Raw genomic sequence first — 13,718 nt, forward strand, 5'->3', positions numbered from 1 at the left:
ATATATCACAGGTTAAAAAATAAAAATATACTCACCTTCCGAGGGAGCCCTTGTAGTCATGTCGCCTGTGTGCGGTGAACACGGCAGCTTCCGGTCCCAGGGTTGGTAGTGCAGGACCCGTGATGATGTCGTGGTCACATGACCGTGACGTCATGGCAGGTCCTTCTCACTGTGACGACGGGAAGACGTGAACAAGAGTGGACCCACTGGGTCACGGCACTGAGGATCCAACGGGCGAGCGAGCCTGGGAACAACCTCTATACAGGGACTGTGAGGAGCAGGCCCGAGGGAGTCAGATGCCGCAACAGCTGGAAGCAAGAGGGACGGCTCAAAAGAGAAAAAGCACAGGACAGAGTAACAGCGATGCTAGAGTCAGAGGGGAATAGGAATACGGACAAAGCCAAATAACCTGGACGGAACAAGGAACGGGCCAAAAGCACGTATGGAATACACACGATAATCAGGCGCCACCATCATGGCGGAACTGCCTGATATATCCTGTGCTGAAGGCTGATTGGGAGGCAGGGACTGCTGGGAAGGAACAGAAGGGGTTAACTGCAGGTAAGAGCGCGCGCCTGCGACCTAAGGGGTTTGCAAGGAGCTGACACAGGTCGGGAGAAAGGATGAGAACGTGCAGCATGCTGAGGCCCCCTAGTGGCTGCAAGGGAGGACAGAGGAAGCATGCGACGCTGGAAGGAAGGAGACGGAGCAGAACCCCGGGGAACAGCAGCGTCAGAGATGGCGGCGAGGTGTCCAGAGCGGCGAGGAGGAAGCGAGAGAGCGGACCCTGGAGCAGGAGTAACGACAGCACGACGCGTGGAGAGGTAAGTAGCGGCAGAAGCGGAGGAAGCAGCGGCAGAAGCAGGCGGAGCAGCGGCCATAACACTCACGCAGGCATGCAGGACCTGTGATGAGGTTGCAGTCACATGACTGCGACGTCATGGCAGGTCCTTGTCGCATACCATCCTTGCCACCGGAACCTGCCGCTTGCATGGAGCAGTTACCAGAGCGTCGCGAGGAGCGGGAAAGGTGGCGGAAGGTGAGTATATAATGATTTTTTTTTATTATTATTTTTAACATTAGATCTTTTTACTATTGATGCCGCATAGGCAGAATCAATAGTAAAAAGTTGGGGACATGCAGGGTTAATAGCAGCGGTAACGGAGTGCGTTACCCGCGGCATAACGCGGTCCGTTACCGCCGGCATTAACCCTGTGTGAGCGATGACTGGAGGGGAGTATGGAGCAGGTGCCAGGCAGTGACTACGGGGAGTAAGGAGCAGCCATTTTTCCGCCGGACTCTGCCCGTCTCTGATTGGTCGTGGCAGTTTTGCCACGACCAATCAGCGACTTGGATTTCCATGACAGACAGAGGCCGCGACCAATGAATATCTGTGACAGAAAGAAAGACGGAAGTGACCCTTAGACAATTGTATAGTAGATATATATATACAGTAGATGATTTTTAGATTCCTGGTGCCAAGACAAATTATACGTATATCCTAAAGTTTTTATATGTGTAAACTAGTGTTCCCTAACTTCAGTCCTCATGGCCACCAACAGATCGTGTTTTCAGGATTTCCTTAGTATTTAACAGGTGACGAATTATTAAAGAAAAACTATACCACCTCGCCACTCACTTGTCCTACCGCCGCCCAAACCTCCAATTCAGTTTTCTGCAAAGCTCCATCAAGCCTCCTTTTTCTTATGCGTCTGATGTCTCCTTACGCCATCTCACCCTTTGCTGGGGCTTATGGCACTGTGGAAGCTTGAAGTCCTGGTACGGAATAAAGATATCAGAAGAGGACAAGGTGCATCGATGAGAAAAAAGTCCGAATGGAGCTTTAGTGAACATCTAATTGAAGGATTCTGGCAGTGAGCTGTGAGGTTTTTTGTTAACGGCTTTCCCGGCCATCTACAAATCAGTACAATGGTGGTAGACCGGCTCAATTTTTACTTTATTTGTATGAAGAGAATGACAAAAATATTGAGATTCAATTGAATCCATTTTTTTTAAAATTCCGAGCAAATTTAATTCTCCCTGTACCGATTTTCTCATCTTTACTAATGATTCATATTCAACAAAAAAAAGTAATGTTTTAAAAGCGTCAGGCTTTTATCGACATAAATACTCAATGTGGAGTCTAAAGTGGAGCTGATGACCACAAATTTTAGGACAAACCAACAATTTTGTTTTTTTACTCATGAGATTCTTCACTTGAGCCACAACATCCCCTCGGGTAGTTTCATAGCACCTGCGATGTAAAAAAAAAAATTTGTATGTTCTGTTGACTTCCAGCAAATATTTCTGCACCTGGTAAATGTTAGTGTTTCATATAGTACTGCCAACGATAAAATAGCAGATAATATCATAAACCAATGTTTTCCAACCTTTTGGGCATCCTTAGTAAAAACAAATCTAAATTTGGAGAATCAGCAAAAATATTTTATTTTTTTGCCAACATCCAAAAACACCTAAAAACATAACACACAACACCTATTATTCACTCTTAGAGTAAAAATGTGACATTAAAATTGAAAAAAGTAGGTTTCCCTCTTCAGTGACACCTGGGCTTCCTTTACCTTCCACAAGACTTGAAACTAAGACTTGAACACGGAATAATAGTGGGCAGGAATAGGCTTCCGGGGGCCCACCTATTGGACTTGTCTACTACGTGACTTTTTCCAACTTTTATAGTATGTCTCTGAAATGCTGCAGCATTTCCTTTAATATAATGTGCTCCCTGAATCTAAAATTTAACATATTCCTCTGACTGAATATATAATTTATATACACTGTACCTCTTGAACATTAAAAAAAAAACCATAAAATAAGTAAATATATGAATATTTAGAGAGGACAACACATTTGTTTTATTATTATTATTATTATTTATTTATTTATATAGCACCATTAATTCCATGGTGCTGTACATGAAAAAGGGGTAACATACAGATTTATAGATATCGTTTACAGTAAACAAATTTACAATGACAGACTGGTGCAGAGGGGAGAGGACCCTGTCCTTGTGGACTTACATTCTATGGGATAATGGGGAAGAGACAGAAGGTCGGGGGTGCGGCAGCTCTGGTGGTGGTGAGGCGACAGCTCTGGTGGTGGTGAGGCGGCAGCTCTGGTGGTGGTGACGCAGCTGCTCTGGTGGTGGTGAGGTGGCAGCTCTGGTGGTGGTGAGGTGACAGCTCTGGTGGTGGTGAGGCGGCAGCTCTGGTGGTGGTGAGGCGACAGCTCTGGTGGTGGTGAGGCGACAGCTCTGGTGGTGGTGAGGCGGCAGCTCTGGTGGTGGTGACGCAGCTGCTCTGGTGGTGGTGAGGTGGCAGCTCTGGTGGTGGTGAGGCGACAGCTCTGGTGGTGGTGAGGTGGCAGCTTTGGTGGTGGTGAGGCGGCAGCTCTGGTGGTGGTGGTGACGCAGCTGCTCTGGTGGTTGTGAGGTGGCAGCTCTGGTGGTGGTGAGGCGACAGCTCGGGTGGTTGGTGAGGCGGCAGAATGGTTTTTGTAGGCTGTAGGCTTTCCTGAAGAGATAGGTTTTCAAGTTCCGTCTGAAGGATCCGAGGGTGGTGAATAATCGGACGTGTTGAGGCATGGAATTCCAGAGGATGGGGGATATTCAGGAGAAATCTTGGAGGCGGTTGTGTGAGGAGTGAATAAGTGTGGAAGAGAGTAAGAGGTCTTGGATGATTGAAGATTACGTGAGGGAAGATATTGGGAGATTATTTCAGAGATATAGGGAGGGGACAGGTTGTGGATGGCTTTGTAGATCAGTGTTAGTAGTGAGCACAATATGTTAATATATGTATGTGTACTAAATAATCAGGTATAAAGATTAGATATTACAAAAAAATTTTTTTACAGTAATGGTGATCAATGAGTGGAACAGGCGGCCATGAGAGGTGGTGAGTTCTCCTTCAATTGAAGTCTTCAAACAGAGGCTGGACAGACATCTGTCTGAGATGGTTTGGTGAATCCTGCACTGAGCAGGGGGTCGGACATGAGGACCCTGGAGGTCCCTTCTGACTAATATTCTAGGATTCTATGATATATATTGTATATATATATATATACTAATCAATTGTACCCACGCTTTGAAGATACAGAGGTGATTAAATATGTTAGCGGCTTCAAAAAGCCAAGGTGTGGAAGAGCAGTCCATCTTGCCAAATACAGTTTGCCAAGAGAGGGTCAGGATAGAAAAATAAGAGAACGTAGAGGCTTTTTCCACTGCCCCTCATCAGTGTAAAGTGTGAGATCTGATTTGGCTGAGTGAGAGGCATCTGACCGGGATCCAAGAAGTATCGTTTCTCCTTGCGGAGAGTGACATGTTAAACATGTCGAGATGAGGAGACTTAAAGCCGCAATGCTCCTTTGGGAAACATACATAACTATTTGTAAGCCAAAATCAGGAGTGGAACAATCAGAGGAGAAGTATAATAGAAACATGTCACCAGTTCTGCATTTTTTTTAATTCATGTGACTTGTTGTATTTCACACGTATTTCCAGACAAATATATGGCGGGTGCTAGTATTTTATCTTGGGCACTCCGGTCAGGTACGGACTGGGGCTGAAATTCAGCCCTGGCATTTGAAACCACACAAGCCCATGTTGTCATCGTCCCCAAGAACCAGATGGGATATATTACTAATATTACCCAGGTTGGAGGAAAGAGAAGATTTACTACATGACCAATATTTCAAATGATACCCATGGCATGCTGGGTAAGTGACGGAGTCAGTGACTTTGTGCTTCATCACAACTGTTACCAGTATGGGTGTCCTGAGAACATCGATTCTGTTAACAAAGTTGCAGACAAAGCAGCCCACAACTAGACCGGCCCTTCTGGCATTTGCCAGAATTGCCCAATGGCCAGTCCGGCCCTGACTCCGGTACATAATACAATCTCAGCTCAATTTCAGTGTGGTCATAAATTAGCATATAGAAGCTCAGAATTACAGATAAGAGCTATAAACCCCAACAAACGTAATGTAAAGTGAAGCAATGATACACACTATACTGTTCAAATGTTTTAATAAAAAAAAAGATTTTGAACCTAAAGTATGTCACTGAAGTGGTCCATACCGTTAAATGTCTAAGAAGTCAAGTTTTGTTAACTTGAAGCCTAATGTTGATCAGATGACCACAAATTTTAGAACAAACCTTTAGTGTTGTTGATTCTTCATGCGGTCTTCTTGACCGACTGCCTTACAGTGTTGACATCTTAGAGCGTCACCTTAGAGAAAATTTGAAGACAATGGTTCTTCATGAATCCCAACAATCCCTAAGGTAGATTCGAACTACTTAAAAAAACAAAACAAAACAGAGATATACTGCTGACTTCCAGCAAATAAACCTATGCTGAGTAAATGTTAGTCATTTGTACAGTACAGCCAACATTAAAATAGCAAATAACATATTTTATTACTATGTTACATAATAGATCAGCTTGTGCCAAAAGAAGCTACCAAGTACGGTCTAAAGGTCTCTCTACTAACCAGTCAAAATACAACCAACCAAACTTATCGTGTAGACTTGTCATCCAGTTACCTTCAACTTGAGCTTCAGATTCATCGACAATGAAGTACTTCCTTGTCTACTTGGTCTTTGCCATTGGTGAGATCACTATAGGTAAGAGAATAATATCGGTGTATATTACGTTGTATTTTTGATTAACGTTCATTATTTTTTGGTCACTTTATTGACTTTTCTCAGACCACATCAAAATGTAGAACGGTAAAATGGAAGAGATCGAATTATTGTTTCTAACTAAAACAAATGAAAATTGTGTACCGAACTATGTCACAACATATCATACAAAAAAATAAAGAAGACCAATTTGGTCAAAAACATGATGTTAGGCTGCACTGATATAATAAAGAATCCTTAGGGCCAAGATGGGTTGATCGGTTTTTATTTCGACAACGCGTTTCAACGCTGAATTAGCATCTTTCTCAAGTGAAAAAACCAAATACATCTTGTTTTTTTTCACTTGAAAAGGTGCTAGTCCAACGTTGAAATGCGTTGTCAGAAAAAAAATGTTCAACTCATCTTGGTCCTAAGGATTTTTTATTACAGCGGCATAGCACGATATCATGTTATCGTCAAAATTGGTCAACTATCTTGGAGGAGAGCCACGAGGCAGCATTAGCTCATATATTCGGGTGTTCATATCAGTTGTGCCTGCACACAACCTTCTCAGGTGAGCACCTTCCTATTACTTTACTAAATGGGTATCACCCGATGGTCTTGTGGGCTTTTGTTGCCCTACAGTTTTTTTGCTACAAAAGGGTTGAGCAAATTTGTTACCCACATGTTGAAGGATGGTTAATAAGAACCTCAAGGTTCTTCTGTTTCCTTTGTGGAGGTCATTGATAGTTTATGTGTTAGACTCCATTTTCTGGTTTTGGAATAATCTTATTATCCATTGTATTACCCTGAAGTTCTTCAAAGCTAGTATGATTGAAAAAAAACTTATGTCCTTCAAGTTCAACAGAGGAATGGAAGATGGCATTGAATGAAGGGAAGAGGTATACTGTAGGTCCAACTGTCTTTTTAACTCTTTGTTATAGACCTTAATATTGAATGACGCAATTGCTGATATTAAATGTTTGTGATGGCCAAAGTCACTGTGTAGTCACAGCCTTAATTTTTCTTCAAACTTTCTCTTAGGTAATGCCCTAAAATGTCAACACTGTAAGGCAGTTGGTGAAAATGACTGCTCAGGACCCTCACTTGAGTGCAAAAATGAAGATGACGTTTGTGTTCAGGGAATTGAACACAACATTCTCGGTAAGTCGGACCAAATGAAAACCAAATTGTACATATTGGTTAATTAAATGTGCATAAATATCACTATTTGTGAGCAACATGACACATTTCTTATAGGGTTGATTCAGGTACACAGTTCACTATTTGGAAACACTGTTCGTTTCCAGATATTTTTCATTTTCGGTTTCTTTCATTTCCAGTCTCTTTATGTATCATGTTATAACTATCTTTGTTCCCTTATCAGTTTTAAGTCATAACAAGGACAGCCAAAGGCTAATTAGACAAGTTGTTTATCTGGATTATAAACATAAGGATGAATGACCTCGGGGAGATCAAAACATCCAACATCGCGGAGACACCATCACATGTTTCCCAACGCAGTGATCCAGAACACTGCCCCCATCCCTTATGGGAAATATGCAAATGCATGTAGAAAAGCCGCGGAGACACCATCACGTGTTTCTCAACGCAAGCAATAAATAGTCAGGTCTTTCACCGGGAAGGAACAACCACGGGAAGGGCAGCATCCAAAAAGGAAAACCACCTATGCCAAAACATGGTATCCTGTTGTGAATTCTGTGGCAGAGCTCCCTCCTGTGGTCACAAGTGGTACTTCGGCTGATTCTCTCTGTGAGCTTCTGTTGGTGGAGGGAAGTGGTACTGCGGCTTCTGAGTTTCCTCCCTCAGGTGATCTGGTGAGGTCGTTAGGTGCTTCTCTACTTAACTCCACCTAATGCTTTGATCCTGGCTTCCTGTCAATGTTCCAGTGTTGGACTTGCTTTTCCCTGGATCATTCCTGTGGCCTGCTGCTCTGCATAGCTAAGTTCTTCTTTGCTATTTGTTTGCTATTTTTTCTGTCCAGCTTGTCTAATTTGTTGCTGGTAGCTCTGGGACGCAAAGGGTGTACCTCCGTGCCGTTAGTTCGGTACGGAGGGTCTTTTTGCCCCCTTTGCGTGGTTTTTCTTTAGGGTTTTGTGTTGACCGCAAAGTTACCTTTTCTATCCTCGCTCTGTTAAGAAAGTCGGGCCTCACTTTGCTGAATCTATTTCATCTCTACGTTTGTCTTTTCATCTTAACTCACAGTCATTATATGTGGGGGGCTGCCTTTTCCTTTGGGGTATTTCTCTGAGGCAAGGTAGGCTTATTTTCTATCTTCAGGCTAGTTAGTTTCTCAGGCTGTGCCGAGTTGCATAGGCAGAGTTAGGCGCAATCCACGGCTGCCTCTAGTGTTGTTTGGAGAGGATTAGGGATTGCGGTCTGCAGAGTTCCCACGTCTCAGAGCTCGTTCTGTGATTTTGGGTTATTGTCAGATCACTGTATGTGCTCTGACCGCTATGTCCATTGTGGTACTGAATTGCCTTTCATAACAGTACAGGAAGCCAAAAGTACTAATGATTCTCAATAGAGGGAAAAAAGAAGTTCTGAGACCATTTTTTTTTCTTTGCACTGTGTTTTGCCTTTTTTTTCCCCTAGACATTTGGGTGGTTCAGTACACAGGTGTAGCGATGGACATTAGAAGTCTGTCTTCATTTGTGGATCAGCTCTCGGCAAGTGTACAAAAGATTCAAGACACTATTGAAGATAGAACTAAGTTTCTGAGTTTCAAAAATAATTGTAAATTATTTCTGGCCTTGAAACCTCGCTCCTCTGGTGATCCAATTCAACAGGTTTTGATTGCTATTTCTTTTTTGCGTGGCGACCCTCAGGACTGGGCGTTTTCTCTTGCGTCAGGAGATCCTGCATTGAGTAATATCGATGCGTTTTTCCTGGCGCTTGGGTTGCTGTACGATGAACCTAATTCAGTGGATCAGGCAGAGAAAAATTTGCTGGCTCTTTGTCAGGGTCAGGATGAGATAGAGGTATATTGTCAGAAATTTAGAAAGTGGTCCGTGCTCACTCAATGGAATGAATCTGCGCTGGCAGCTATGTTCAGAAAGGGTCTCTCTGAAGCCCTTAAGGATGTCATGGTGGGATTTCCTATGCCTGCTGGTTTGAATGAGTCTATGTCTTTGGCCATTCAGATCGGTCGACGCTTACGTGAGCGTAAATCTGTGCACCATTTGGCGGTATTACCTGAGCTTAAACCTGAGCCTATGCAGTGCGATAGGACTTTGACCAGAGTTGAACGGCAAGAACACAGACGTCTGAATGGGCTGTGTTTCTACTGTGGTGATTCCACTCATGCTATCTCTGATTGTCCTAAGCGCACTAAGCGGTTCGCTAGGTCTGCCACCATTGGTACAGTACAGTCAAAATTCCTTCTGTCCGTTACCTTGATCTGTTCTTTGTCATCGTATTCTGTCATGGCATTTGTGGATTCAGGCGCTGCCCGGAATTTGATGGACTTGGAGTATGCTAAGCGTTGTGGGTTTCTCTTAGAGCCCTTGCAGTGTCCTATTCCATTGAGAGGAATTGATGCCACGCCTTTGGCCAAGAATAAGCCTCAATACTGGACCCAGCTGACCATGTGCATGGCTCCTGCACATCAGGAGGTTATTCGCTTTCTGGTGTTGCATAATCTGCATGATGTGGTCGTGTTGGGGTTGCCATGGCTACAAGCCCATAATCCAGTATTAGATTGGAAATCCATGTCGGTGTCCAGCTGGGGTTGTCAGGGGGTACATAGTGATGTTCCATTTCTGTCAATTTCGTCATCCCCCCCATCTGAGGTTCCAGAGTTCTTGTCTGATTACCGGGATGTATTTGATGAGCCCAAGTCCGATGCCCTACCTCCGCATAGGGATTGTGATTGTGCTATCAATTTGATTCCTGGTAGTAAATTCCCAAAAGGTCGACTGTTTAATTTATCCGTGCCTAAGCACGCCGCCATGCGCAGTTATGTGAAGGAATCCCTGGAGAAGGGGCATATTCGCCCGTCATCGTCACCATTGGGAGCAGGGTTCTTTTTTGTAGCCAAGAAGGATGGTTCGCTGAGACCTTGTATAGATTACCGCCTTCTAAATAAGATCACGGTTAAATTTCAGTACCCCTTGCCATTGTTATCTGATTTGTTTGCTCGGATTAAGGGGGCTAGTTGGTTCACCAAGATAGATCTTCGTGGTGCGTATAATCTGGTGCGTATCAGGCGAGGAGATGAATGGAAAACTGCATTTAATACGCCCGAGGGTCATTTTGAGTATCTAGTGATGCCATTCGGACTTGCCAATGCTCCATCAGTGTTTCAGTCCTTTATGCATGACATCTTCCGAGAGTACCTGGATAAATTCCTGATTGTGTACTTGGATGACATTTTGATCTTCTCGGATGATTGGGAGTCTCATGTGAAGCAGGTCAGAACAGTTTTTCAGGTCCTGCGTGCTAATTCTTTGTTTGTGAAGGGATCAAAGTGTCTCTTTGGTGTGCAGAAGGTTTCATTTTTGGGGTTCATGTTTTCCCCTTCTACTATCGAGATGGATCCTGTTAAGGTCCAAGCCATCCATGATTGGACTCAGCCGACATCTCTGAAAAGTCTGCAAAAGTTCCTGGGCTTTGCTAATTTTTATCATCGCTTCATCTGCAATTTTTCTAGTATTGCCAAACCATTGACCGATTTGACCAAGAAGGGTGCTGATTTGGTCAATTGGTCTTCTGCTGCTGTGGAAGCTTTTCAAGAGTTGAAGCGTCGTTTTTCTTCTGCCCCTGTGTTGTGTCAACCAGATGTTTCTCTTCCGTTCCAGGTCGAGGTTGATGCTTCTGAGATTGGAGCAGGGGCTGTTTTGTCGCAGAGAGGTTCTGATTGCTCAGTGATGAAACCATGCGCTTTTTTTTCCAGGAAGTTTTCGCCTGCTGAGCGAAATTATGATGTGGGCAACCGAGAGTTGCTGGCCATGAAGTGGGCATTCGAGGAGTGGCGTCATTGGCTTGAAGGAGCTAAGCATCGCGTGGTGGTATTGACTGATCATAAGAACTTGACTTATCTTGAGTCTGCTAAGCGGTTGAATCCTAGACAGGCTCGTTGGTCGCTGTTTTTTGCACGTTTTGACTTTGTGATTTCGTACCTTCCGGGCTCTAAAAATGTGAAGGCGGATGCTCTGTCTAGGAGTTTTGTGGCCGACTCTCCGGGTTTGTCTGAGCCAGCGGGTATCCTCAAGGAAGGAGTAATTGTGTCTGCCATCTCCCCTGATTTGCGGCGGGTGGTGCAAAAATTTCAGGCTAATAAACCTGATCGTTGTCCAGCGGAGAGACTGTTTGTCCCTGATAGGTGGACCAATAAAGTTATCTCTGAGGTTCATTGTTCGGTGTTGGCTGGTCATCCTGGAATCTTTGGTACCAGAGAGTTAGTGGCTAGATCCTTTTGGTGGCCGTCTCTGTCGCGGGATGTGCGTGCTTTTGTGCAGTCCTGTGGGATTTGTGCTCGGGCTAAGCCCTGCTGTTCTCGTGCCAGTGGGTTGCTTTTGCCCTTGCCGGTCCCGAAGAGGCCTTGGACACATATCTCTATGGATTTTATTTCTGATCTTCCCGTTTCTCAAAAGATGTCAGTCATTTGGGTGGTCTGTGATCGCTTTTCTAAGATGGTCCATCTGGTACCCTTGTCTAAATTGCCTTCCTCCTCTGATTTGGTGCCTTTGTTCTTCCAGCATGTGGTTCGTTTACATGGCATTCCAGAGAATATCGTTTCTGACAGAGGTTCCCAGTTTGTTTCGAGGTTTTGGCGAGCCTTTTGTGGTAGGATGGGCATTGACTTGTCTTTTTCCTCGGCTTTCCATCCTCAGACTAATGGCCAGACCGAACGAACCAATCAGACCTTGGAAACATATCTGAGATGCTTTGTTTCTGCCGATCAGGATGACTGGGTGTCCTTTTTGCCTTTGGCTGAGTTCGCCCTTAATAATCGGGCCAGCTCGGCTACCTTGGTTTCGCCATTTTTCTGCAATTCTGGGTTCCATCCTCGTTTCTCTTCAGGACAGGTTGAGTCTTCGGACTGTCCTGGTGTGGATACTGTGGTGGACACGTTGCAGCAGATTTGGACTCATGTAGTGGACAATTTGACCTTGTCCCAGGAGAAGGCTCAACGTTTCGCTAATCGCAGACGCCGTGTGGGTCCCCGACTTCGTGTTGGGGATCTGGTTTGGTTATCTTCTCGTCATATTCCTATGAAGGTTTCCTCTCCTAAGTTTAAACCTCGTTTCATTGGTCCGTATAGGATTTCTGAGGTTCTTAATCCTGTGTCTTTTCGTCTGACCCTTCCAGATTCTTTTTCCATACATAACGTATTCCATAGGTCATTGTTGCGGAGATACGTGGCACCTATGGTTCCATCTGTTGATCCTCCTGCCCCGGTTTTGGTGGAGGGGGAATTGGAGTATATTGTGGAGAAGATTTTGGATTCTCGTGTTTCTAGACGGAAACTCCAGTATCTGGTTAAATGGAAGGGTTATGCTCAGGAAGATAATTCCTGGGTTTTTGCCTCTGATGTCCATGCTCCCGATCTTGTTCGTGCCTTTCATGTGGCTCATCCTGGTCGGCCTGGGGGCTCTGGTGAGGGTTCGGTGACCCCTCCTCAAGGGGGGGGGGTACTGTTGTGAATTCTGTGGCAGAGCTCCCTCCTGTGGTCACAAGTGGTGCTTCGGCTGATTCTCTCTGTGAGCTTCTGTTGGTGGAGGAAAGTGGTACTGCGGCTTCTGAGTTTCCTCCCTCAGGTGATCTGGTGAGGTCGTTAGGTGCTTCTCTACTTAACTCCACCTAATGCTTTGATCCTGGCTTCCTGTCAATGTTCCAGTGTTGGACTTGCTTTTCCCTGGATCATTCCTGTGGCCTGCTGCTCTGCATAGCTAAGTTCTTCTTTGCTATTTGTTTGATATTTTTTCTGTCCAGCTTGTCTAATTTGTTGCTGGTAGCTCTGGGACGCAAAGGGTGTACCTCCGTGCCGTTAGTTCGGTACGGAGGGTCTTTTTGCCCCCTTTTTCTTTAGGGTTTTGTGTAGACCGCAAAGTTACCTTTTCTATCCTCGCTCTGTTAAGAAAGTCGGGCCTCACTTTGCTGAATCTATTTCATCTTTATGTTTGTCTTTTCATCTTAACTCACAGTCATTATATGTGGGGGGCTGCCTTTTCCTTTGGGGTATTTCTCTGAGGCAAGGTAGGCTTATTTTCTATCTTCAGGCTAGTTAGTTTCTCAGGCTGTGCCGAGTTGCACAGGCAGTGTTAGGCGCAATCCACGGCTGCCTCTAGTGTTGTTTGGAGAGGATTAGGGATTGCGGTCTGCAGAGTTCCCACGTCTCAGAGCTCGTTCTGTGATTTTGGGTTATTGTCAGATCACTGTATGGGCTCTGACCGCCATGTCCATTGTGGTACTGAATTGCCTTTCATAACAGTATCCATCCACAGACAGCTGTTTCGGGGTATTTGCCCCTTTGGCATAGGTGGTTTTCCTTTTTGGATAATGCCCTTCCCGTGGTTGTTCCTTCCCGTTTATCTGGATTAGGCATTCAGTAGATGACCACTTCATCGATTATCAGCCTGTGTAAACTTGTAGGCAATCACTAAAACAACTAGCAACATTTTCATTCGTTGGGTGATTGAACACTTCATCTTGGCATTAAAATCATTGTTATAGGTAGCACATGATCCTTGTAAATAGTAGATGTTCTGCCGAGAGCAATGATGTTCTATATGATCAGAGATCATAAGTAATGAGTGTTCTGTACCACAGGATTCTTGTTAGTATGTCCAAACAGGCCAATAAATGACCACAGATTGGCTTGTAGAATAGCCAATTGGTAGTCATTTATGGGATGAAGATGGCAGGCATAAATGTAACTTAAAGAGTTTGCAAGCCATACAGACTTTTTTGTCTGTGCTATTGGTTTTAAATGGGTGGATATGGCTTACCCTGATGAGTGAATAAACTGGTGTGCTTCCTGAGGGATTCATGGAACCAGGAAGAAGCATCTGCTAGATGCGAAACGGCTATTATCCATGCATAGGAGTATGCTATTCAC

The 13,718-nt window shown here is 44.6% G+C and overlaps 1 protein-coding gene across 2 annotated transcripts in view; it reads left to right on the forward strand.

Annotated features, from left to right (window-relative positions):
* The window catches only part of LOC138651047 (phospholipase A2 inhibitor and Ly6/PLAUR domain-containing protein-like), a 47,432-nt gene that overhangs the window by 28,978 nt on the left and 4,736 nt on the right, over window positions 1-13,718 (forward strand). Inside the window, exons 2-4 of one of the 2 annotated variants that reach the window (XM_069740987.1) lie at window positions 3,871-3,911; window positions 5,451-5,638; window positions 6,680-6,799. In XM_069740987.1, coding sequence (XP_069597088.1) covers window positions 5,587-5,638; window positions 6,680-6,799 — 172 coding nt within the window. In that variant the 5' untranslated portion in view covers window positions 3,871-3,911; window positions 5,451-5,586. The remainder of the gene's footprint in view (window positions 1-3,870; window positions 3,912-5,450; window positions 5,639-6,679; window positions 6,800-13,718) is intronic. The other variant, XM_069740986.1, reaches the window with a different exon arrangement.

The sequence above is a fragment of the Ranitomeya imitator genome, chromosome 10 (assembly GCF_032444005.1).
Source record: "Ranitomeya imitator isolate aRanImi1 chromosome 10, aRanImi1.pri, whole genome shotgun sequence".
Taxonomy (NCBI): domain Eukaryota; kingdom Metazoa; phylum Chordata; class Amphibia; order Anura; family Dendrobatidae; genus Ranitomeya; species Ranitomeya imitator.